Here is a 27,066-nt window from a genome sequence, read left to right on the forward strand (position 1 = left end):
ATCCCACCTGCCTATGCACGTCATGTGCCTCTTTATTCCTCTTGAGCAGGGCCTCAATATCCCGAGTCATCCAGGGTTCCCGACTTCTGCCAGCCTTGCCCTTCACTCTAAGAGGAATGTGTTTACCCTGAACCCTGGTTAACACACTTTTGAAAGCGTGCCACTTACCAGACGTCCCTTTTCCTTCCCACAGACACCCCCAGTTAGCTTTTGAAAGTTCCTGCCTGATACCATCAAAATTGCCCTTGCCCCAATTTAGAATATTAACTTTTGGGACAGACCTATCATTCTCCATAGCTATCTTAAAACTAATAGAATTATGGTCACTGGTCCCAAAGTGATCCCTCACTCACACTTCTGTCACCTGCCCTTCCTTATTTCCCAAGAGGAGGTCAAGTTTTGCCCCCTCTCTAGTCGGGCCATCCACATATTGAATGAGAAATTCCTCCTGAAGACACTCAACTAATTTCTCTCCATCCAACCCTCTAATACTATGGCTGTCCCAGTCAATGTTGGGAAAATTAAAATCTCCGACTATTACAACCCTATTTTTCTTGGAGCTATCTGCAAACTCCTTACAAATTTGCTCCTCAATTTCCCGCTGACTATTTGGGGGCCTATAGTACAATCCTATCAAAGTGATTTCCCCCTTCTTATTTCTCAGTTCTACCCATATAGACTCAGTGGCCGAACCCTTGGATATTTCCCTTCTCAGTACGGCCGTGATGCTTTCCCTAATCAAAAGTGCAACTCTCTCTCCTCTGTTACCTCCTGTTCTATCTTTCCTATAGCATCTGTACCCTGGAACATTGAGCTGCCAGTCCTGTCCCTCCCTTAGCCATGTTTCAGTAATTGCTATAATATCCCAGTCCCACGTACCCATCAATGCACTGAGTTCATCTGCCTTACCCATCAGGCCTCTTGCATTGAAATAAATGCAGTTTAATCTGGACTTCCCTTGCTGTCTGCTTTGCTTCTGTCTGATGTGTCTGGTACTAGGATTACTGACACTGCCTTTACTAATTTACGTGCTCTCTTTAACTTCCGTGCTGTCCTCAAACTTCTCTTCTGTCTCCCTCCTGCTTTGGATCCCACCCCTCTGCCAAACTAGTTTAAACGCTCCCGAGCTGCTCGAGCAAATCTCCTCGCCAGGATGTTAGTCCCCCTCCAGTTCAAATGTAACCCATCCCTCTTGAACAGATCAGCCCTTCCCCAGAAAAGATCCCAATGATCCAAAAATCTAAATCCCTGCCCCCTGCACCAGCTCTCAAGCCAGTCATTCATCTGTCTAATCCTCCTATTCCTACTCTCACTAGCACGTGGTACCAATAGTAGTCCTGAAATTACTACCTTCGAGGTCCTACACGTTAGCCTTCTGCCTAACTCTCTATATTCACATTTCAGGATCTCATCCCTTTTCCTATTTATGTCGCTTGCTCTTTGCCCGACCCTGTCCCACAGCAGAACCAGCTGTGGTGTCACAGGCCTGGCTACTGCTGGTATCTCCCCCTGACAGGCTATCACTCCCGTAAATCATCTCTACCTCCGCTCCAGCACTTGAACAACTCTGACTAAACCTCCCAACTTGGCCTCATCCGTCCCACCCTCCCCTGACCTGACATAGAAACATGGAAGATAGGAGCAGGAGGAGGCCATTTGGCCCTTTAAGCCTACTTCACCATCCATCACAATCATGGCTGATCGTCCAACTCAAAAGCCGAATCCTGCTTTCTCCCCATAATCTCTGATCCTGTTCGCCCCAAGTGCTATATGCAGCCGCCTCTTGAATACATTCTTGACTATATCTCTGACTTAAACTGATTACTCAAGAAGCAACCCCAACCCACTACTCTCCAAAGCTATAAACCAATCCCAACCCCCGACCACGCAACCAAATCTAACTAGACACCCAACAACATTACCAACTCCCAGCCACCATCCAAACTGCTGATTAACCCTCCAATCCAACACAATACAACTCGACCACCCTCCCGACACCCAGAACTAATCCTTGAACCTCTCCTCAGCTCCCTGATGAACCATTCATCCAGCGACACACCAACCCATTCACTCCCACAATCAACTAACACTTATGGAGCTCCCCAGGGTCACTGTGCTGTAAATAGGGTGTGCCCGCTCTACCGTGACTCCACTCTGCTCTGATGGAGCTCCCCGGGGTCACTGTGCTGTAAATAAGGTGTGCTCGCTCTACCGTGAGTCCACTCTGCTCTGATGGAGCTCCCCGGGGTCACTGTGCTGTAGTAGGGTGTGCTCGCTCTACCGTGACTCCACTCTGCTCTGATGGAGCTCCCCGGGGTCACTGTGCTGTAAATAAGGTGTGCTCGCTCTACCGTGACTCCACTCTGCTCTGATGGAGCTCCCCGGGGTCACTGTGCTGTAAATAAGGTGTGCTCGCTCTACCGTGAGTCCACTCTGCTCTGATGGAGATCGCCGGGGTCACTGCTGTAAATAGGGTGCGTGCTCTCTCTTCCCCGACTCTGCTCTGATGGAGCTCCCCGGGGTCACTGTGCTGTAAATAAGGTGTGCTCGCTCTACCCTGACTCCACTCTGCTCTGATGGAGCTCCCCGGGGTCACTGTGCTGTAAATAAGGTGTGCTCGCTCTACCGTGAGTCCACTCTGCTCTGATGGAGATCGCCGGGGTCACTGCTGTAAATAGGGTTTGTGCTCTCTCTTCCCTGACTCTGCTCTGATGGAGCTCCCCGGGGTCACTGTGCTGTAAATAGGGTTTGTGCTCTCTCTTCCCTGACTCTACTCTGATGGAGCTCCCTGGGGTCGCAGTGCTGAAGATTCTGGGAGAAATATGCAGCAGTTTCAGGTTGGGAGGATTTTCACACATAGCGCCAATCTGCTTACCACTGCCGCTGCTTGGAAGATTCAGGCCCATTTATATTTTAAATCCATTTATATTTTAATTGTTACACTAAAAATGAACAAAAACACTCACCAGATCCACTCCAGACTCCTGCAGGTCAGTATGAGGCGGCGGAGAGCAGGGACAGATTGATCTGTGAAGGAGTTTGATTCCAGGTTCAGAATCCTCAGTGTCTGGTTTGTACTGAGAGCGGAGGCGAGATCCTCAGCACAAGAATCTGTGAGAGTGTTCTTATGCAGACTGGAGACCAGAGAGAGGAATAACAGGAATCAGGCTCAATCCCCAGTGTTTTAAATAATACTGTTAATAACAATAATAATGTATTGTATCAGACATTCCAAAAACACAACTTGCATTTCTGTAGAATGAGGAAATACTCAATGCTGAAAATGAAATATAAATAAACTGGAAATGCTCAGCAGGTTAGCTAAGTATTTGTGAAGAGAGAAACAGGGGTAAAGTTTGAGCTTCCATTGGAACTGGGAACGGGCAGTGAATTGACAGGTTTGAAGTGACAGCGGTGGGTGGCTGGGGAAGAAACAAAGAAAGGACAAACTGGAAATACAGGAGTGATTAAATGATAAAAATGATGATGGGACAGGACCATAAATCACAGGATCCCCATGTCCTTACTCGGAGTGGCTCAGGAGGGACATGGGATGGTCAGTGGTTTGGGAATGCAGTTTGTGGTGAGGTTGAAGATAATGGCTGTGATTTTACCAGAAGCTCTGAAGTCCCAGCATGGGGATTGGAAATGGGTGGTGTGTCCGTGTGGGCAGGATAGGCAGAGTTATGAAGGTGATATTGTCAGAGGCGGACAATTAACGGCTGGCAGGCAGGGGGAGCTGCCCACTGAGACAGCCTGGGCAGGGGGCAGTCCCGGTTCAGGCAATGCTGGCACCATCTCCAAAGGCAGCCAACAGGACGTTCAAACACTGCAGCTCTGGAGGGAGCAGCGAGGGAGCTCTGCTTATTGAATGAGGGGCTGAAATGTCAGAAAGCAGAACAAGGCTTGCCCCCCGACCCCTTCCCCTCCCTGGAGGGGCTCCACCCGGCTGCTCAGGCTCAGAGGGAGGTCCTGTTCCCTCAGGATGGGAGGAGATTATCCCATCGGTACAAGCCAGTCTGGATGGAGATTGCTGGGAGGTGAGCAGGTTTCAGACCCGTGGTTAGAGAGTGGAAAAGGATCAATGTCCTGATGTGTTCTGTCACGGTGAGTGCAGCACAGCCTGATATGTGAATAAGGATGAGGGGGAAATTGTGGAAAGAACATCTCCACGCAGACACTGGCAATGCAAAGGACTTGCAGAATCTCACTGGCCGTGCTGTCTGGAGACAATACACATCTCTGTAACCTGTGCTTAATGCTGCCTTCTCTCACATTATCTGTCTCTTGAAGACCTGGTTGGCTGTAGGGATTCGCATTCTAATCAGTATTCTGTAACTTGATTTTGTGTCTCTGTGTCCTGTTTGAGAGCAGATTTCCACTCCATCTGACGAAGGAGCAGCGCTCCGAAAGCTAATGGTATTTGCTACCAAATAAACCTGTTGGACTTTAACCTGGTGTTAAAACTCTTACAATGCAAAGGCAGCAGCATTGACTGTCAGAGACATGTCCGTTAGGCTGGCACCAGCATAGGCTAGAGCAGGGCTGACCAACATATTCACTGGGCAAACACATGGCAATGTTTTTCTCACTCAAGGGGCCGATGAGTAAATTTCAGAATGATACAGTTTGGCACAGCAGAAATTTCAATGAAAAACTGAACTGAGAAATGAAAAGAAAAACTTGCTGAGCACAATAATGAGTAATAATTAAAGATGATTATTAGTGTTTAATCCTCATCAATCACTAATTGTTTCTCTCCCACATTTGCTGCAGATTGGCTCGAAAACCTATCAGCAGCAAACATGGGAAAGAAACGGGATGTGATTGGAGGAGCAGATCCATGCAGATTCTTCCATTCAAACTGAACTGTGTGACTGAGATTCTGGAAACTCGCTCCGGGGGCCGCATTGAGGGGCTTCGAGGGTCACATTCGCCCCTTGGTCCACACGTTGGACAACCCTGGGCTACTGCATGTGTTTGATGAGTAACAATTTCTGTGTTTGGAAAGAGAGCAAACATCATCAGGGAATGAGTGAAGAAGAGTGGAGACATCCAGGTCTTGCCATCCTTACGCCAATGGAAGATGAAGTGCTGGATCAGGAAGGCCTGGGGGCAGACTGGGTAATTACTGCTGGTGAGATGGGTTGAGTGGGTGGCCTAATGAATGGGCACAGGAGAGCGTCTGGTGAGGACAAAGCATAGAGCTTGTTTATCCTTCACTGGTCACAGAGAGCAGTCTGAAGGACGTATTGGGATAAGAACAAAATACCTCGGAGCAGCAGAAGGTCATTCAGCCCCTCGAGCATACTCCATCACAGCTGATCTAATTATAGTCTCAACTCTTTTCCCCGTAACCCTTGATTCGCTTCTCAATCCAAAATCATTCTTAACTCAGCCTTGAATATATTCAATGACTCTGCCGCCACTAGTCTCCAGGGAAGAGAATTCCACTGACCAGCCACCATCTAAAAAATAAATTTCTCCTCATCTCAGTCTTAAGGGACTGACAATTACATTTTAAAAGCTGTCCCCTTGCTCTGGTCTCTCTTACAAGAAGAAACAGCCTCTCAGCAACCACCCTGTCTCATCCCCTCAATGCGATCACCTTTTAATCTTCTGAACTTTCATAGATATTGCTCCAATCTGCTCAAATTTCCCTCGTAAAATAAACCTCTCCATCCCAGGAATCAGCCGAGTGAACTTTCTCTGAACTGGTTCCAATACAATTCTATCCTTTTTTAAGTAAAGAGCTCAACACTGTACACATTACTCCAGTTGTGGAGCCTCCCTGAGCCTCTCCACATCCCCTTGAAACATCTTTGCATCCTCCTCACAATTCAGATTTTCACCTAGTTTTCCATTATTCGCAAATTTGGAAATATTATATTTGATCCCCACATCCATGTCATTCATGTAGATTCTGAATAGCTGAGACCCAAACACTGATCCCTGCCGTACTCCACTAGTTAGAGGCTGTCAACCCAAAAATAACCCATTTATTCCAACTCCCTGTTTCTGTCCACTAACCCGTTCTGAATCCATGCTGGTATATTCCTCCCAATCTCATGTGCTCCAATTTTCTTTCATAACCTCTTGTTTGTGAATCATGCAACTATAGAATCCCTAGTATAGGAATCGTCATTCGGCCCATCGAGACACTCTGACAGAGTAACTTACCAAGGTCCGCTCCCCATAACCTCACAAATTTACTCGGGCTAATCCACCTAAGCTACACATGTTGGGACACTAAGGGCCATTTTACCATGGCCACTCCATCTACTATGCATATCTTTGGGAGTGTGGGAGGAAACCGGAGCACCCAGAGGAAACACACGCAGACACGGGGAGAATGTAGAAACTCCACACAGTCACCCAAGGCTGGAATTGAACCCGGGCCCCTGGCTGGGATGCAACAATGTTAACCAATGTGTCACCGTGCCAGCCTTTCATGAATCCATGTTAGCCCTGTCTAATCCTGCCATTAATTTCTAAGTGTTCTGTTATCTCTTCCTTCATTACAGATTACTATAGGATTTCCATACCATTAATGTCAGACTAATAGATCTGCAGTTGCCCGGTTTCCCGTAACCCACATATTTACGCCGCTAATCCACCTAAACTACACACCTTGGACACTAACGGGCAATTTAGCATGGCCAATCCACCTAACCTACACAGTTTTTTTGGACTATGGGAGGAAACAGGCGCAGCCGAAGGAAACCCACACAGACACTGGGAGAACGTGAAAACTCCACAGTCGCCCAAACCTGGAATGAATCCGGGAATCTGACGCTGTGAGGCAGCAGTGCCAACCCCGGTGCCACGTCTTCGCTTAATCTAATACAGTCCTTGAATTAGCAACGGCTGGAACACTTCTGCTCCTCTTCTCCAAATAAAAGGAATCTATTTTTGTTGGAAACGCCACACATTTGCACATCACCATGTCTAAAACAGCTTGTTGTGTGATTGGCACTGGAACATGCTTCTCCAAGGAATTGCTTGAATAGATTCTGTGAACGAATCTTCTATTCAACTTTTGACAATCTGAGCGATTTATACAGTAAATGGAAGAATCCACAGGAGCACTGACCTCCAGAGGGATCTGTGTGTACAAGTCTACAGATCCCTGAAAGTAGCAACACAGGTGGATGAGGTGGTCAAGAAGGCAGACAGCATGCTTGTCTTCATCGACCGGGGCATCGAGTATAAAAGTTGTCAAGTTATGTTACAGCTGTATGAAACTTCAGTTGGCCACATTTGAATATTGCTTGCAGTTCTGTTCGCGACACTCCCAGAATGATGTGGATGCTTTGGAGAGGGTGCAAGGAAGGTTTACCAGAATGTTGCCTGGTCAAGGACGTTAGGTTATGAGGAGATGTTGTATAAACACAGATTCTTTCACTACAAAAAGGGAGGCTGAGGGGTGACCGGATGGAGGTGTCCACAATTATGAGAAGCATCAATATGGTGGATAGTCAGAGACTTTTCTCCAGGGTGGAATGGTCAACTACAAGAGGGCACAGGTTGAAGGTGAGAGGAGCAAAGTTTCGAGGGTGGTGTGTGGGGTAAGTTTTCACCCAGAGGGTGGTGGGTGCCTGGAAGGCACTGCCAATGGAGGTGGCAGAAGCAGGCACGTTTCCAATGTCCAAGGTGCATCTTGGTAGACACATGAACAAGAGACAAACAGAGGAATAGAAACCGCAAATTGGCAGTAGGTTCTGGGTCTGAATAAGCGTTAGGAGGCGCCACAGGCTTGGTGAGCTGAAGGGCCTGTTACTGTGCTGTGCGGTTCTTTGTTCTTCTTTGTATATGTAGATTAAAGTCACCCGTGGTTATTGCAATATGTTTTTACAAGGCCCCATTATTTTTCCTGTGTATTGTGTTGGAGATTGTGACTGTTGTTCGGAGCCGATAAATGATTCCCAAACTTTGTTAAATCTTATCTCTATCCAAACTGATTCTGCATCTTGAACTAAGTTCACTTCTCGCTGCTGTACTGACATCTGTTACTAACAGTGAGACTCCACCGCCATGTCTTGTCCTCCATTTACTGTCATCCACTCACTCTCCCCCTTTTCACACTTCAATGGATGCTGTGTCCCGGGAGAGCTGTGCACATCTGAGGAGGAGGAGAGAACCTCAGAGGGTGAAACATAACATTATTCCCCCACTCCCTCAACACAAGGGTTTGTGGGACTGACATCCCATTGTTCAGGGATCAGAGAGAGAAGCAACAGGAGTCAGAGGAAAAGCAGTTTTCCTTACTCATAACTGACGCCAATAGTAATGGGCAGTGTTTTTTATACAAATACCAGTGGTGAAATTATATTATTGAATATTCAGTTATTATAAACACAATCTCACAGTCTGCTACTTACCACAGTTCCTGTATTTTACATTCCGAATTCCTCAGAGCCACAGACAGCAGTTTCACTCCTGAATCTCCCAGTTTATTGAAACCCAGATTCAGATCTATCAGTGAGCGGTTTGTACTGAGAGCAGAGGCCAGGTCCTCGGCACAAGAATCTGAGAGATCATTATCATGGAGACTGGAGATCAGAGAGAAAAATAACAGGAATCAGGGCAAAAATCCATAGTGTTTTTAAGAATAAGATCATTAACAATAATAATGTACAGCGCGGGACATTCAAGAAACACAACTTCAGTTGATACAGAAGGCAAAATTATATTGATGCTGTAAATCTGAAATATGAATAAAATATGTGGAAAATCTCAGCAGGACAGGCAGCATCTGTGAAGAGAGAAACATATTTAGTTTCAGTTCAATTAGCTAAAATTAAAACTTATGAGTAGCAGTGAATTAAATTGTTTTAAGTGACAGGGAGCTGGGGATGGGCGGGTGACAAGGAAATAACAAAATGGAAGGGCCGGAGTGATTAAATGAGAAAAAGGATGATGGTGAAAGGGAAGAGCACAGGATTCCCATGTCCTTACCCTGAGTCACAGGGAGGGACATGGGATGGTCAGTGGCTCAGGAATGGAGTGTGTGGTGGGGTTGAAGATGAAGAGAGAGAAACCTTTTTCACGATGCCAGTGGTCCGGGTCTGGAATGTACAGTCTGGAAGTGTGGTGGGGGCAGGCTGATTCGAGGCATCACAGAGGGCAGTCGATGAACAATCGAATGAAACAATGTGCAAAGATACGAGGAGAAGGCAGTCGAATGATACAAATTCCTAATCCTAGTTTGGTGAGCCGGTGCAGACACATTTCGCCTCGTGGTGTTCCGCAATAATTCTGTGAAGATAATGGTTGGAAATGTATGGAGATTTTAACTGGAAGCTGGTGATGTTGCAGTGTCAACAGGGTTCGGTAATTTAGCCAGTGTCCACAAAGGGCCATTGGTATCTCTCTCAGGTAGAATCAGAGAATTGTTACAGAGCAGAAGGAGACCATTCGGTCCATGCTGTCCGCACTGAATCTCTGAATGAGCAATTTACTAAGTGTCATTCCCCCAAATATTCCCAGTAACTCTGCACATCCTTCCTTTTCAGATAATAATCCAATTCCCTTTGGAAATGTTCAACTGAACGTGTCTCCACCACACTCCCAGACAGTGAACTCCAGCCCTTAACCACTCGCTGCAGGGGAAGTCCCGGTTCAGGCAATGCTGGCACGGGCAGCACTTTGATAGGCAGCAGCTCTGGAGAGACCAGTGAGGAAGACCTGCTTACTGAAAACAGGGCTGCAATGGGAGGAGAAAGGTTAAACTCAATTCAATGATGCACTTGGCAACACTTGGTACTCTTCCCCAAGGCTACCTGAGTTTGGAGCAAATTTCTGTTCTCTCAGGACTGGACAGTATCTGCCACATCAATCCAAGTATATCGGGATGGAGATTGCTGGAGACCTGAGCAGGCGTGGGTTATATGGTTGCAGTGAGGCAAAAGGATGAATAACTTCCCAAGTTCTGACAAGGTGGTGAAGCATTTGATCGCATATAACCTGAGGCATATGGGGTCGAATGAGAATGAAAGTGAAATGGTCGAAAGGTAATTCCCACACAGACACAGGCAATGCCCAGAGAGCAGCATCAACATGTCAGAGACATGTGAGCCTCTCTCTGCAAGGTTCTGGTTTTAACAACACCAGGCCAATGTCCAACACGTTTATTTGGTAGCAAATGCCATTAGCTTTCGGAGTGCTGCTCCTTTGTCAGATGGAGTGGATATCTGCTCCCAAACAGGTTCTGGTCAGTCAGATAATTCCAGCACTGTGAGAATGGGATGGTCACAGGCAAGAGGCTTTCCCTATGTAGACATGATGGTCAGTCAGGTTCTCACCAGCATAGGCTTGTGTCTTTGATGGGAGAGTAACAATGGAACTTTATGTGCCTGTAGAAGAGAGCACGAAACGTCAGGAAATGAACTAAAAATCGTGATAGCGTCCAGATTTTGTAATCCTCACACCTAGAATTAGCAGCTCTGCAGTTGGGAGAACAGCAGATAGTGTGGGAAATCGCTGATTGTGACATTGGTTGTGGAGCTGAGAGTGTGCGGTTGAATGGATGGACACAGGAGACTCTCTGGCAACACAGAGTTTGGTGCCCATCACCGGTCACATGGAACCGGCTGAAGGACGTGTTGGAATGTACATTTTGTTACAAACTATGCCTTGAAGAAATATACTGAACATTGAAGGATATTGAATTCGATGATCAGCCATGAACAAAATGAATGGTGGATCAGGCTCGAAGGGCCGAATGGCCAACTCCTGCTTCTAGTTTCTATTTTAATCATGTTTCTATGCAGGTTATGTTGTCGGCACTGTGCTATCTGTAGCCGGTTTCCTTTATTGTTACTGAAGCAGTATAATTGACATCATGTTGATTTTAATCTGAACTAATGCAGTGTTCTGTTGTTTCAGTGTTTCCCCCTGGGATGGCAGAGTAGAGCTTGATTGCGGGTGATTGACAGGTTATGTCATGTGACTGAGGGACAGCTATTTTTCACAGAACATTCTAGTTTCAATTCTTCTTTCAGAAGCTGCTTGAACTTAAGACAAACAGCACTGCTGTTTCCCTCTCTGAAGTTGGAGTATTTGCTGTTTAAGTGTTGCTGTGTTGAAAGCTGTCAGAGACTGGGGTTACCTCTCTGTGGTTGGGCTGTTCGGAGGCGACATCCTTCTCTGAAAACAATTGTTTGTTGGCTGCCCGGAAGTGTTAAAAAGCTGGAAATCGGCATCACGTGAGCATAATTGTTTTTGTGCTAACTAATGTTGGAGAAGGGTGTATGTCTGTGGGTATTGCTTTGTATTGGAACAACAGAGATAGCTAGCTGTTAAGAGTTATAGTGTGTCATGTCTAAGTCTTGTAATTGGTAAAGGTTATGCTAATTCTTGTTCTTATATTCTAACTGCATTCTTAAATAAACTGTGTTTGATAAAAGCATCCTAGTGGGTCACTTGATTCATACCTGGAGTGAAACACCTCATGCTCATCAATGCCAAAATCAAATGTAAAACCAAGGGTCCAGGCTAACTTCACAAAACACCTTGGAGTTTCTGGTCTGCATCTTAACAATTGTATAGAACATAGAACAGTACAGCACCGAACAGGCCCTTCGGCCCACGATGTTGTGCCGAGCTTTATCTGAAACCAAGATCACGCTATCCCACTCCCTATCATCCTGGTGTACTCCATGTGCCTATCCAATAACCGCTTAAATGTTCCTAAAGTGTCTGACTCCACTATCACTGCAGGCAGTCCATTCCACACCCCAACCACTCTCTGCGTAAAGAACCTACCTCTGATATCCTTCCTGTATCTCCCACCATGAACCCTATAGTTATGCCCCCTTGTAATAGCTCCATCCACCCGAATGCATCCATTCACTCTTTCCTCTTCCTCACAAATCAAGGGCTGTGTGACTGGGTGACGTGTGTCCCCCTGTCAGCATGTGAAAGGGTCCTCAGAGTCACCGTCACATTATTCCCCTACACCCAGGGCACAAAAATCAATGTGATTGACATTCCACTGCATTGGGATCAGAGAGAGAGAAATCACAGGAATCAGTGAAAATTCAGGTTCTGGTTCATAACTTCCAACCCCTGGGCCTTTATAGAGTTTTTCAGCACAGAAAGAGGCCCTTCGGCCCATCGTGTGTGTCAGCCATCAAGCAGCAATCTATTTAATCCATTTCCAGCACTTGCTCCATAGCCTTGTCTGCTGCGGCATTTCAAGTGCTTGTCTGAATGCTTCTTAAATGTTGCGAGTGTTCCTGACTCCACCACCCTTTCAGACAGTGAGATCCAGATTCCCACCACCCTCTGGGTGAAAAAGCGTTTCCATGGAATCCCGACCTGGACATTTACCATGGCAAATCCAACGACACTACACATTTTGGGACACTAAGTGACAATTTAGCATTATCGATCCACCTAACCTACACATTTTTGGGCTGTGGGAGGAAACCAGATTACCTGACAGAAACCCGCACACACGGGGGGAACATGCAAACTCCACAGGCAGTCACCCGAGGCTGGAATTGAACAAAGGTCCCGAACGTTGTGAGGCAGCAATGCTAACCACTGTGCCATCATCAATTCTCCTCTGAAACTCCTGCCTATCGCTTTAAATATGCCCCTGGCTATTGACCCCTAAAATGAAGGAGAAAGGTTCCTTTCTATGAACCGATGTATGTCCCTCTTAATTTGATACAACTCCACGAGGTTAGTGGTGAATGTCCAGACAGCAGCATCAATCTTCAGGAACATGTCAGTCTCTCTGTGAAGGGTTCCGGTCAGTCAGAGATGACTGCTGCACTGCCAACACTGAGTGGCCATCCTCGTGGTCATCCGGTATTATGATCCTGCATCAGTGATGGAAAAGCAATATATTCCAAGTCAGAATGGTGAGTGGTTTGGAAAGAAATCTGAAGCTGGTTGGTGTCCCATCCTTCTCATATCCTTGGCCATCTCGGTGATGGATAGTGCCTGTTTGGATGATGCTGGCTCAGGAACCTTGGTGAGCTGCTACATTCCACCTTGTATGTGGTAAAATACTGCCACTGTGCGTCAGTGGTAGAGACAGCCAATGTTTAGTTTGGTGAATGGCCAGCTGATCCAGTGGGCTCCTTTTCCATGGATGAGCTTCTTCGGTGTTTTTGAAGCTGCAGACAATCCAGCAAAATGAGCGGATTCCATCACACTGCTGACTTGTGCCTTGGAGATGGTGGGAAAAATTTGGGAGACAGGAGGCGAGTTCCTCATCTCCGAATTCCCAGACTGTTATCTACCCTTGGAGCCATAGTGTTTACAGTTCAGTGTCTGTTCAATGGTCCCAGTGCGCCCCCACCACTCAGGATGTTGATGGTCGAGGATTCAGCGATGGTGCTGCCATTCAATGTAAAGGGAATATGGTTAGATTCCCGTCTGTTGGAGATGGTCCTTGCCTGGCATTTGTGCAGTGAAACATTACTTGCCATTTATCAGGTTAAGCCTGAACGTTCTTCAGACCTTCAGACGCTAGCTCTGTCGAAGAGTCATCCAGATTCGAAGGGTGAGCTGTTTCTCTCCACAGAAGCTGTCAGACATGCTGAGCTTTTCCAGCATTTTCTGTTTTGTTCAGGTCTTGCTGTTTATGGGCATGGACTGCTTCAGTCTCTGAGGAATTGTGAACAGTACTGAGCATTGTGCAATCATTAGTGAACATCCTCATTTCTGACATTATAATGGAAGGCAGGACATTGATAAAGCAATTGAAGGTGGTTGGGCTTTGGACATCACCCTCAGGAACTCCTGCAGTGATGTTCATGAGGCACTGGAAGGATGACACTTTTCTGACCATCAAGAGCAGACTGATGGAGCAGCAATTCATCAGATTGGATTTGCCCTGTTTTATTCCACATTGTCCGGTAGATCCAGTGTTGTAGCTGTACTGGAACAGCTTGGCTTGGGGAATGGTTAGTTATGGAGCACAATTCTTCAGTACCATTGCTGGGGTACAGCCAGGCTGACAGAGTTTGCAGTACACAGTGCCTTCAGTCATTTCTTTACCTCACATGCAGTGAATCAAATGGTCATCTGTAATGTTGGGGACCTCAGGAGGAGGCCGAGATTAATAATTCTACTCAGCACTTCTGGCTGAAGATGGCACTGATGCTCTGGGTTCCCTCATCAGTAATGATGGAATTCTTGTGGCATGTTTATAGAATCATAGAATTCCCACAGTGTAGAAGGAGGCCCTTTGGCCCATCGAGTCTTCACCAATTCTTTGAAAGAATATCATATCCAGGCCCTATCTCTGTAACTCCACATATATGGCCCACTAATCCCCGTAACCTACACACCCTGAGACACCTAGGGACAACTTCGCATAGCCAATCAACCGAACCTGCACATCTTTGGACTGTGGGAGAAAATTGGAGTACCCAGAGGAAACCCACACAGACACTGGGAGAACGTGCAAACTCTACACATAAAGTCACCCAAGGCCGGAATTGAACCCTGGTCCCTGGCGCTGTGAGGCAGCAGTGCTAACCACTGTGCCACCTTGTCGCCTAATGTAACCGGCATGTCCAACATTTTGTGGCATGTCTAACACTATTTATGACTGGATATGGCAAGACAGCAGATCTCTGATCTGATCCATTGGTTTTGGTGTGATTGAGCTCGGTCTATCATATGCTGCGTCCACTCTGTGGTCTGGTGGTCGTGTGCTGGAGCTTCACATCTCATCTTTAGATAAACCCAAGTCTCATTTGGTCGTACATATAAAGAAAATTAGTCGTAGTAACACAGTACTGGCTGCTGGGGAAAGCCACTGTCAGCTTCCTATAAATGAAAAGGTACAGTTCACCTCTCCTGCCTGTTTCCTGTCACTCAGATAACTTCATAACCAGGCTGCCTTTGCCTCTTTTATTTCATGGTCTTCATCTTTGCCCACAAGCTTATTTTGTGTCTACTAATAGCGGACAGTGTTTTTAATAACAAATACTGACAGCAATGGTATATTTAGTATCATTATTTGTGTTCTTAAAAACAATGTCCATTATTAATAGGGACATCATTCAGACTATTCTGCACTGTGATTATTGCCATTGCCAGCTGAGCTGTGCCTTGAACTGCTGGGCTGCGAGCTCTGGAATTCTCTTCATAACCCTCCCCACCTCCATCTCTGCATTCTCTTTTCAGATGCTCCTTAAGCTCCGTTTAACATAAATTTGAGAGTGGATCCCTCGGGATAAAACTCATCAGAATCCAATGTAGTTTGTAATCTGCCTTACCAATATACAGCAGTTTTCTATGTTTAATCAAACTGAGAAGCCGACAGACATAAACATCTATAATCTGAATGACAAAATAAACTAAATTGAACATGTGACCAGCCATATCTGGGAATTCTATAAACATTTAATTGTTTTGTCCATCTTTTTTATTCTCATGAATGGATTTGAGAATAATCATAAATGATTAGTTAAATCTTTCACTCCTGAATCTCGCAGTTTATTGTAACTCAGGTTCAGACACATCACTGACTGGTTTGTACTGAGAGCAGAGGTGAGAATATCTGAGGCTGTTACTCTCCAAACTGGAGATCATAGAGAGAAAGATTTCAGGAATCAGAGCGAATCCGTGGTGTTTAACACGAAGACTGACAGGAATGATTATTAATGACACTATTACTGACACTGATAATAATTTACAGTGTCAGACATCCACTGATTATTAACACAATCTCACACAGTCTGATACTTACTCCAGTTTCTGTATTTTACATTCTGGATTCCTCAGAGCCGCAGACAATAGTTTCACTCCTGAATCTCCCACTTCATTGTCACCCAGACTAAATGGAGGAAGTGAGAAACACATTAAATTCAGATTAATGTTCAGCAGGAAAAATAGCTGGATCTGTTTTTGTGTCAGAAACTTAGCACCAGTGGTGAACTGATTCAAGTTACGATATTATATCTCATCCAAGTTGATCTTTCTCTACACCCTGTGACTGTAACACTGCATTCTGGACTCTTTCCTTTCCTTCCCTATGTACGGTATGCTTTGGCACTAATAAATGTGACAATATTAAATCAGATATCAAACCCTTTCTGTTGAATGGAAAAGGCAATCGTCAGCATTGGAAAATGATGAACAATTCACTCTCACTGGTTTGCCTACTGGGGGAAATCACTTTTACACCTCTCAAAATGTATATTTTGTTTAATTGTTCTTGGGATATGGGTGTCGCTGGCTCGACCAGCATTTATTTCTCACTGCTAATGGTCCCTAGAGGAGGTGATGCCCACATCCTGTGAACAAGCAAGTAATTTTTAAACATGTCCCACATTCTGGTCTCATGTCCTGATCATCAGAATTACCCTCCTAAATCTCACTGACCCTGCTACGTTTCCGGAAATTCAAATCATTTCTGCTGTTACATAAATCCAGGATTTTATGAGAATTGTACATTTTACTGAGGGTTAAATGATAAAGCTGTGAGAGTGGATCCCTCGGAATTCCCTGTGCTTCTTAACTATTGACATTGTATCATCTGTATAGTATCTCAGGGCGAGTTAAAGTGTGAAACTGTGCTAACTGTTGCTTTAAGATCCATCCCCTAGATTTGACACAACCAGGAAAGATTATTCTCCCATTAGAAAGTTGAAATATTTCTGTTTGACTAGTTTATAGGGGAGGGGTGTCTCCCGCTACATTCCACAGTAAACAGGCTCTACATTTTCTGCAGGTATGGCTAGTGTTCTATCTCCGGGAATTGCCGGGAGTTCCCTCTTCCCGGTAGATCCTCACATAGGAAAAGGATTATCCAAAAACCCTGTTTCATATCACTGACGGTTTGACTGGAGATTTTCCAGCAGCAGGTTTCCTCATTCAGGAAATTCTGGTTTCCTCGGCTCAGATGTAAGTTCTGCAGTCCTGCCACATTTAGCTGTGAATGATAGTGGACGATGAAACAACAGAAGGAGGAGGCTCCACAAATATCCCATCCTCATGATGGAGGAGACTAGCACATCAGTGCAAAAGGTATGGCTCAAATATTAGTAACTAACTTCAGTGGCTGAACCATCCAGAGGGCCCCAACATCACAGATATCAGCTCATTCCATTCACTCCACATGATGTCAAGAAATAGTTAAAGATAATGGATACGGCAAAGACCACAGATCTTGACAATATTCCAGTAACTGTACTGAAGATTACTGCTCCAGAAGTTGCTCTGTTCCTCGCCAAGCTGTTCCAGTGAAGCGACAACACTGATGTTTACCCAAAATAGTGGGAAATTGTCCAGATATGACCGTAAACAAAAAGGAGAGAACAAATCCAATCTGTCCATTTCCCACCCCATCAGTCTACTCTCGATCATCAGCAGAGTAATGGAAGGCTAACGAGACTAACAAGTGACACTTAATTAGCAATGACCTGCTATCTGACTTGAAGCTTGTGTTTACTCAGGGACACTCAGCCCCCTACCTCATTACAGCCTTGATGCAAACACGGACAGCAGAGCTGAACTCAGGATGAGAGGGGAGAGTGTCTGCCCTTGACATCAAGGCAGCATATGGCTACATGTAGCAAAAAGGAGCCAGAGAAAAACTGAAGTCAATGGAAATGAGAAATGGGCAGCACGGTAGCACAGTGGTTAGCACCGCTGCTTAACAGCTCCAAGGACCTGGGTTCGATTCCCGGCTCGGGTCACTGTCTCTGTGTAATTTGCACATTCTCCTCGTGTCTGCGTGGGTTTCCTCCGGGTACTCCGGTTTCCTCCCACAGTCCAAAGATGTGCGGGTTCGTTTGATTGGCTATGCTAAAAAAATTGCCCCTTAGTGTCTCAAGATGCGTAGATTAGAGGGATTAGTGGGTAAAATATGTAGGGATATGGAGGTAGGGTCTGGGTGGGATTGTGGTCAGTGCAGACTCGATGGGCCGAGTGGCCTCTTTCTGCACTGTAGGGTTCCTATGATTTCTTTCCATGAAAACTATCTGCCGATTGGAGTAATACCAGCACAAACAAAGTTAGTTATGGTTGTTGGACCATCTACAAGATGCAGTGCAACAACTCACCATGGCTCGTTACTCAGCACTGTCCAGTCTTGTGATTTCTATCCCTGGAAGGACAAGGGCAGCAGATGAATGGAAACATCACCACCTGGAAGTTCCCTTCCAAGATACACACCATCCTGACTTGGAAATATATCATCGTTCCTTCACAGTGACTGGGTCAAAATCCTGGAACTCTCTTTCTCACAGCTCTGTGGGTGCACCTACACCACAGGAGTCCCGAAATGTAATGGTAGTGATATAATAGTGAGCATAGTTGCTTTCCAAGCAGTTGATACGGGTTCAATTCCCAGCTATCTCAGTTTGTTGGAGTGGATGAAGAGAGGGCCAGGAGGCAGTAACCACAACCGAAAAGAGTGGGTCAATCCAATTGAGTCAAGTCTGCGGCTCCAGCCTGGAGCAGTAGTGTTAAACTTAGCTGAGGGTTGGAGGGTCAGTTGATCATTCAGCTACTCTGAGCCGGCCCACGCTGAGTTCAAAAGGGAAATGGTGAATCTAATAGTGACACGGAGGAAACTAAATTCATTGGTTGGTAAAAAAATGCCATTTTCGACTGGCTTTATATTGCTGTGATTTGGAGGAAGCAACAGAAAGGGTCAGTGATGGTTCTGCTGTTGATGTGGTGTACATGGATATTCAAAAATCATCTGATGCAGTGACACAACAGACTTGTGGCATAAGCTCATAAAATAAATGGGAAAGTAGCAACGTGGATACAAAATTGGATGAACAAAGAGTAATGGATATTTTTAAGGCTGGAGGATGTCGGTAATGGAGAACCCTAGCAGTTGGTATTGGGATCCTTGCTTTTCCCTGATATATATGAATGATCTAGGTGTTTGGGCGGCACGGTAGCACAGTGGTTAGCACTGCTGCTTCACAGCTCCAGGGGCCTGGGTTCGACTCCCGGCTTGGGTCACTGTGTGGAGTTTGCACATTCTCCTCATGTCTGTGTGGGTTTCCTCCGGGTGCTCCGGTTTCCTCCCAGCCTAAAGATGTGTGGGTTAGGTTGATTGGCCATGCTAAAATTGCTCCTTAGTGTCTTGAGATGTGTAGGTTTGAGGGATTAGAGGGTAAAATATGTAGGGATATGGGGGTAGGGCCTGGGGTGAGGATTGTGGTCGGTGCAGACTCGATGGGCCGAATGGCCTCTTCCTGCACTGTAGGGTTTCTATGGTTTGCTGTCTCGAGGGAAATTTCAAAGTTTGAGGCATTGTAAACTGTGAGAAGAGCTTGGGACTGAAAAACAGACCATGGCGGAGTGTACAGACAGGTGACAGCTTAAGTTAAATGCAGAGGCGGGTGAGGTGATACTTTCAGGAAACATGCACATGAGGAAGCAATATAAAATAATCGGTCGAATTGTTAACGGATTGCAGGATCAGAGGGACTGAACACATATGTGCATCGATCATTGCTGTTAGCAGGACAAGTGTAGGTAGCAATTAATAAAGAAAACAGCATCTTGGGCTTCACTGTTATGTAATAACTTGTGTTTGTGGGCATTACACAGTAATTCATGAGTTTAAATTTAATTTGTGTTTCTGTGCTTGTGAGCTCAGAAAGGGCCAAAACTTTAATTTCACTTCATGTTAAACAAAGCTGCCTGCCTGCGGGTTTTTGGTTTCAATTTAAACTGTCCCTACATTTTAATTTAAGGTTTACGACGTTGTAAGAGTTATGAAGGTTTAAAGAAATGGTTGCTTCTACTCAGAGGCCCACAATGAATGATAGAAGCACTGAGTTTCAGTTACAACCAGTTAATCCAGGAAGCAAGACGGAGTTCACAGAGGCTGCCAGTAGAGGCAGCGCAATGCAGGGATTCAGAAAGCAACCCGAACTGATGATGTCACCAGTGATCACGTGACTTATAAAGGGACATTGTCCCAATATAACACACACCGACTGTAATACATAACACAGGTAGAGCGCAGTAAAATAATCCTGATCATAATTAAACACAAACTGTAAGCTGCACCGAACAAGACAAACTAATTTCTGTATAGCATCGTACAGAATCAGATGGTTTCTGTTGGGAGAGGGAATGATCCTTTTTCAGATTTTGGAGGGAGGCCTTTACAGCAATAATCATTTAAAATTCATCCCAATAATGTTTTTATTCATTCAAGGAACGTGGGCATCGCTGGTTATGCCAACATTTATTATCCACGCCTATTCCACGAGAATCTGCCTTCTTGAAATGATGTAGTTTTATCAGAGAATCTAGATTTATTACAGGTTCAGAAGGAGGCCAATCGGCCCATCATATCTGCATCTGCTCTCAAATGAGCATTATTACTTTGTGCCATTCTCCCACACTTTGTGACCATTGGACATTGTTTCTCTCTTGACGTCCTCGAATGAACATGCCTCTGTTTTATTAGAACAAAAGAAATGGCTTCTCAACAATGAAAATATCCACTATGAGACCAAACAGTTACCTCAACTCCAGACATTTGTGCAGAACGGGTCCCAGCCGCCGGAACCCTTCACACTGAATGTAGCATTCCTCTAGATCGAGGTGTTTTATTGTATCACAGAGTCCAATGACATGAGACAGGACCGCACAGTCAATCGGGGTCAGTCGCAGTTCACTAAATGAAAGTGTTTCCACAGATCCCACTGTGTTCCGAGCCAGTGTTTTATTCTGAGACTCAAACAGGTAGTGGAATGTGTTCAGGAGCTTCCTCTTCCCAGTTTCAGTCTCTGTGTCTCCAATCTGCCCTTCAACCTTCTCCTTCACCCAGTCAATCACTCGGCAGGTTGTTTGATGAAGAAACGAACCCAGAAACTTCACCAGGGGCCAAGCTGACTGTGGGGAGGACAGACCAGCAACAAAACGGAGAAATATCTCAAATCGCCCATCTTTCTCGCTGTGGGTCTCACTGAGGAGTTTCCCGATCTCCCCGGGATCTGGAGTCAGGAATTGTGTGAGTGCAGCTACAAACTCTTGGATGGTGAGGTGTGGGAATGTGTAAACCACACTCTGGGCAGAATCATTTTTCTCCAAAAGTTCCATCAGGAACCCAGACAGGAACTGGGAAGGTTGTAGATTGTACTTGATCAAATCTTCATTTCTAAAGACAATCTTCTTCTCGAAGACTCCTGTGAAGGCCATCTCACCAAGCTTCAGTAACACATCACGGGGGTTTTCAATCTCTCGGCCATGGTTTTTCAGAATGTTGTAAATATAGTAGGAATATAGTTGGGTGATGGTCTTGGGAACTTGCTGCTGTTTCCTGTCTCTTTGTGTAAAGAAGGGACCCAGTGACAGACCGAGGATCCAGCAGTAGGAAGGGTTGTAACACATGGTGTACAGGATCTCGTTCTCCTCCACGTGTTTGAAAACAGCTGCTGCCACCGTCTGATCTTCAAAAAACTTGTTGAAATATTCCTTCCGTTCATCACCAACAAATCCCAGGATTTCAGCCCAGACACTGATCTCAGCCTTTTCCAATAAATGTAATGCAGTGGGGCGGCTGGTCACTAGCACTGAACATCCTGGGAGCAGCTTGTGCTGTATTAAACTGTACACAATGTCAGACACTTCACACCGGAATTCAGGATCTGTGCACATGGACTGAGGTTCTGTATTTCTCTGATTGTCGGCAAAATCAGTACTGTCCTTGAATTCATCCAAACCATCGAATATAAACAGCAATCCCTCTGGGTTCTTCCAGAGCTCTCCCAGAATATTCCCAAAGTAAGGATAGAAAAACAGTATCAAATTCCTCAGGTTTATTCTACAGTTAATAGTGTTCAAATCCCGGAACTTAAAACTGAAAACAAATTGAAAGTGTGGGTATATTTTCTCAGTGGCCCAGTCATAAACAATCTTTTGTACCATTGTTGTTTTTCCAATTCCCGGCACTCCGCTCACTGCTGCTGAATTCCCAGATTTGGATTTTCTCTGGGAAAAGCTGCTCTGGAACAATTGATCAGTTCGGATTTTTTCCAGTTCTTTCCGGAGATGTTTCTCTCTCCATTCTTCATGGTCTCGGCCTCTTGCCAGCAGTTCATGTTCGACAAGTGTCCGATCTCGAACAGTAGAAATAACCGTTAGCTCAGCGTATCGATCAACCAGCTGGAAAATCTTAACCTTCTCCTTTATGAGGATAGTGTTCACTCTCAGTGTTTCAGTTTGTACCCGGAGTGTCTCCTTGTGTTTCTGTTGAAGATCTTCAATGAGAACAGAGAGAAATGTTAGTTGCATGAAAACACCATCTTTGCTGAATTGTTAGACTTACTTTACAGTGTCCGTCCAGGTTTGTGCAGGAATTAAAATTAAGTTATTGGAAACTTCGTTTGACAATCAACAATTTCCATTTAAAGTCTCAGATCGTGACTTAACTTTAATATTTCCATAACTTGTTGATTTTATAAAGGTGATGTTTTCTCTCTGATGGTTAATGCTTTCCAACCTGCCCTTAATACAGACACCTCACTGGGAGTCTGCAAGGATCATGGTTACATGACAGGCGATTTTCGGGTCCATCAGTCTGTGAACTAGTCGGTGTTCCCAATCTGCTGCAGAAATGGTAAATGGGATATTGGATATGAATGGGAGATGGAGAGATTGTAATTGTTCAGGAGTCTCACTGTGACTGTATCCCACCTTCAACAGGTTCCCTTTCATACTGTGTGAGCATTGGAATACCAACAGTTTTGAACATGGAAAGTTCTCCTATTCTATCAGGCTGTTGCCTGGTCACCCATGTTACTGGGGAGCCGGTTGGCTCAGTTGGTCAGATTGTGGGCCATATTGTGTCAGCAGCATGGGGTCCGATCCCCGTTGTATCTGGGGCAAAATCGGAACCTCACTCCTTGCCTTACCCGTGCCGGAGATCATTCAGCCGTGGTTCAAACCTGCCTTCGGACAGAGAATTCAAAGAATACCCATCCCTTTGTTGTAGTGTATTTCAGTAATCAATAACTATGTTTCAGCAGTTGTACGTGTAGATTCATTAACTGTGTTTTGATAACAGTTCTGCCATGATGGCAACAGGAAACAGAACAAGAATCTACTTTGCTAAGTGTAATATGAAACCAGTAAACATTCACAGTTCATTTGAACTGTTTAACAATAATTATAATGCATGGTTAATTATGTTTGTTGTTTCCTATAACCTAGTTTTGGGAAATTGAAAATATATTTATCTTAGTTCTTACATTGGGTTAAAAGGACACCCCTGATTTAACGGATTATCCTTTCAGTGATAGGGTATGAGATAGCAAATTTAAGACAGAGTTGAGGAGAAACTACTCCCAAAGGGTTGTGAATCTGTGGAATTTGCTGCCCCAAAGTGTGGTGGATGCTGGGACAGGAGTAAATTTGAGGAGTTAGATAGATTTTTAATTGTTCATGCGTTGAAGGGTTATGGGGGAAGGCAGGAAAATGGGGATGAGGAGCATATCAGCCATGACTGAATGGCGGAGCAGACTCAATGAGCCGAATGGCCGATCTCTGCTCCTATATCTTATGAACTTATGCAAAATGTTAACGGGGGTTGTAGATAGACCCACAAACTGTAGTGATGAGGCTGGGGATGGCATTAAACAGGAAATTAGTGACGCATGTGATGAAGGAACATCAGTAATTGTGGGAGATTTTAACCTGCATATAGACTGGCCAAGTGAAATCAGACACACTAACGTAGAGTAGAAATTCCTGGAGTGTATACGGAATAGTTTTCTGGAACATTCTATTGGTCGTGGGGAAAATGCTATAGTTCATTAACAGCAGAGCATTTGAAAACAGTGGCAGGATTGGACAGTCAGCATGGATATATGAAGCGGAATTCTTGCTTGACAAATCTACTTGAATTTTTTCCAGGAAGCAACTAGCAGAGGTGACGAAGGTGACAATGGTTGTGATTTATTTGGACTTTCAGAAGGCTTTTGACACGGTCCCAGGTAAGAGATGAGCATGTAAAATTCAATACATTGATTTGGGAGCAGTGTATTGAGATGGACAGGAAATAAGCTGGCAGGGAGGAAACAGAGTAGCAATAACTGGGTCTTTTTTCCAAATAGCAGACTGTGACTAGTGGGATACTGCACGGTGCTGGGAGACCACTGAAAGGGTTGTCACATAAGCTGCTATGAAAAAAAAGTTCTTATCGAAGTTTTCAAAGAGAAGCACTAAGACCAGTAGCTTAAGGTGACTGTGATTGGTTTTAATATCTGAATGATGCAAGTTTAATCAATAACTGAGTGGATTGAGGTAACTCCTAAAATGTGATTGGTATATGCTAATTACCTGTGACTGAATTTGAAACTATAATTGTTTATATATGTAGGAATTCTGTATTCTGATTCATTACAGACTGTGACCTGTGACTTTCCAGAGTCCTCACTATACAGATGATTAAAACAGCTGTTAAGAGAATTCCGTGACTTGGTCCAATTACTTGAAAGATAAAGTTGTGATCAATTAAAAGGCTGATATCAATTACCACAAGACCACTTATTCATGATATATATTAATGATTTAGACGGATGAATTAAATCTAATCTCTCCAAACGTGCAGACTACACAAAAGTAGGTGGGAGGGTGAGCTGTGTGGAGGAAGTGGGCAAATGGCCTACCCCTGCAACCATTTTCTCTGTTACTGTGTTTCTATAAGGTTCATGCTGAGATTTACAGGGTAGTGGGATTCTGCAAGGTGTACACAAGACTTCCAAAATAATAGCAATCAGCAATTTAATTAAGAGAAAAAAATGCAATGATTACAAGAGAAATCCTGTGTACTGGAATGAATCTCTGTATAGTTGAGGAACAGTGACAAACCCCAATCATGTTCAGCCCAGTTACCCCAGCCTTTAACTTTCCAATTCCCAGATTTTCACAACCTCTTAAACAAAGGTTGTAATCAATCATTCAGATTCTCAGAAGTTAAATAGTTTATAATCTCCATTTCATCTCTTACCTTTCAGGCGACTGGGCAATTCAGATAAACCTTGTGCAATGTTCATGTCATCGAATGCATCAGAACCTGTTTAAATAAATTCATGAAATCAAATCAGTGATATCGACAGTGTTTAAATGGGAAATTGAATTCACTGTGATTTTACCATACCACGCTCCTGTATTTCTTTCAGTATTTTATCCAGTTTTGGGACTCCGTGACGCATTTTCACAAAGGATTCCCACATCACCCTTCGAGCCCGAGATCCTTTTTCCATCACCAGATTGAGCAGAAGTTTGGAACTGTCTACCCGGTTTCCCTTATCCACGAGCTCAGTGACTTTCTATGAAGAATAGTAATGAAGAATAATGAGACGCAGAGTGAAAGATAAACACTGAGAATGGGATGGAAAGGACCTGCTCAGTGATGGGATTTCCCAGTTGCTTTCAGCTCAGAAATCAGTCACTGGGCCGGGTCCTGATCCATAACGAACACGGACTGAAAATTATCTTCACATCTCATTGCAGTCATTAACGATAAACAAATGTGAATCAACTGAACTAGAATCAAAAATATATTTGCAGAGAGTGAGGGATCACTGAGAATCTGCAGCATTTTAATGTAATTGTTTGCTTGTCTCTCAGTGTCTGCCATGATATCAGGTTCATGATGAATAATTTGACCCACTTTTCTCTGAAACCTCAATCCTGCTGCCTCACTGTGTGATTTACTCAGAAATCCGGAGGTGATGAGGAAAAGTCTATTTTCTCTGAGATGGTCAAGAGTCTTTGGAACCCTCTTCCTGAAAAAAATGGTGGAAGCAGAGTCTTTGAATGTTTCTAAGAGAGAGGTAGATGGACTTTTGATATCAAGGGGCTGATATGTTATAGGGAATAGGGGGGGGAATGCAGATTTGAGGGTACTATTAAATAAGCCGCAATGTTATTTAACAGCGGGACAGTATCGAGGAACTAAATGGTCTATCCCTGTTCCCCATGTGTATGCAAATAAAACAGCGGCAAATCAGAACTCAGATGGCAGAAAAATGATTATTCTGATCATCAAGTTATTTAAGTAGCAGGAATTTTAAAATGAAATTTGACTGATAAAGTACCATTGAGTAATCCAAATACCGACTGATGCTTTATGTCAGGGAAATGAGCTAATAATAATGGCGAAAAATCTAATCACTTAATCATTTCTGCACAGTAATTCAAATGCCAGAGACAGAACTTTAAAAAAAAATACTAGTACGTATGAAAGCTCAGTAAGGACGATTGAGGAGTTAGATAATTTTTGACAGATAATATTTAGCTACTATTGCGGGGTGTGAAGGAGAGCCTGCCGCAGAATGTCAGAGTCAGAGCAATGGAGAATTTCAGACTGGAGTTTACAAGAAAGGAAAGGTTCAAATTCATTGACTCAGGTCAAATAGAAGAATGGACATTTTAAAGCAAAGGCATCTGAGGACTGGGGGCCATTACAGGTTTATGAGCACACAGTGTTATCTGGAGTCTAGTGGGAGCACAGTAAAGGCAGCAGAATCTGAGTAGCTGAAGATAAGACGCAATGTAGCAGAACATTGGAACAGCTGAATCTGGGGTGAACAAAGACATGGAACAGGATTCAGCAGGCGCTGTGCTGAGGTAGGGGTACAGACTTGCAGTGTTACGTGCAGACAATAAGGATATTTCTGCACTGGCAATTGTGCAGGAAATGGAGTTCTGCTTGATACTGAATGCTGAAATCACAGATAGTCTGGCTAGGTCTCAGTCAGAGGCTGGGAGAGGAATACAATCAAGTGGTTTGGAGATGGAGTCTGTGAGGGAAACAGACAATGATGTGGGCATCGCTGGCTAGACCAGCTTTTGTTACAGCAATACTGAACAGTTCACTCCTTTTCCGCTACATCCTGACTTTTTCCTCTGGTCTCTCCAGTCCCACTCAAACTCTTGCCTTTTTTCTGCCAGTCCACATGAGAGTTAAACCTGAACTGTTCCCCTGTTCTTTGTACAGATACCGACAGATCTATTGTCACCTTTCCATATTGTTTCAGATTCACAATATTCGCAGTGTTATCCACATTGTGTCCTTTTTTCCAGCTTCTATTCTATAAAATTCTGAAA

At 44.5% G+C, this 27,066-nt stretch overlaps 1 protein-coding gene across 1 annotated transcript in view; it reads right to left on the reverse strand.

Moving 5' to 3' along the window:
* The window catches only part of LOC144486547 (NACHT, LRR and PYD domains-containing protein 3-like), a 78,951-nt gene that overhangs the window by 3,997 nt on the left and 47,888 nt on the right, over window positions 1-27,066 (reverse strand). The window contains exons 7-12 of the mRNA XM_078204599.1: window positions 25,112-25,283; window positions 24,962-25,027; window positions 20,474-22,211; window positions 15,719-15,805; window positions 8,382-8,552; window positions 2,967-3,134 (exon numbers count right to left, since the gene is read on the reverse strand). Of these exons, the coding sequence (XP_078060725.1) occupies window positions 2,967-3,134; window positions 8,382-8,552; window positions 15,719-15,805; window positions 20,474-22,211; window positions 24,962-25,027; window positions 25,112-25,283 (2,402 nt within the window). The remainder of the gene's footprint in view (window positions 1-2,966; window positions 3,135-8,381; window positions 8,553-15,718; window positions 15,806-20,473; window positions 22,212-24,961; window positions 25,028-25,111; window positions 25,284-27,066) is intronic.

This window comes from Mustelus asterias, unplaced genomic scaffold (genome assembly GCF_964213995.1).
Source record: "Mustelus asterias unplaced genomic scaffold, sMusAst1.hap1.1 HAP1_SCAFFOLD_389, whole genome shotgun sequence".
Classification (NCBI taxonomy): Eukaryota; Metazoa; Chordata; class Chondrichthyes; order Carcharhiniformes; family Triakidae; genus Mustelus; species Mustelus asterias.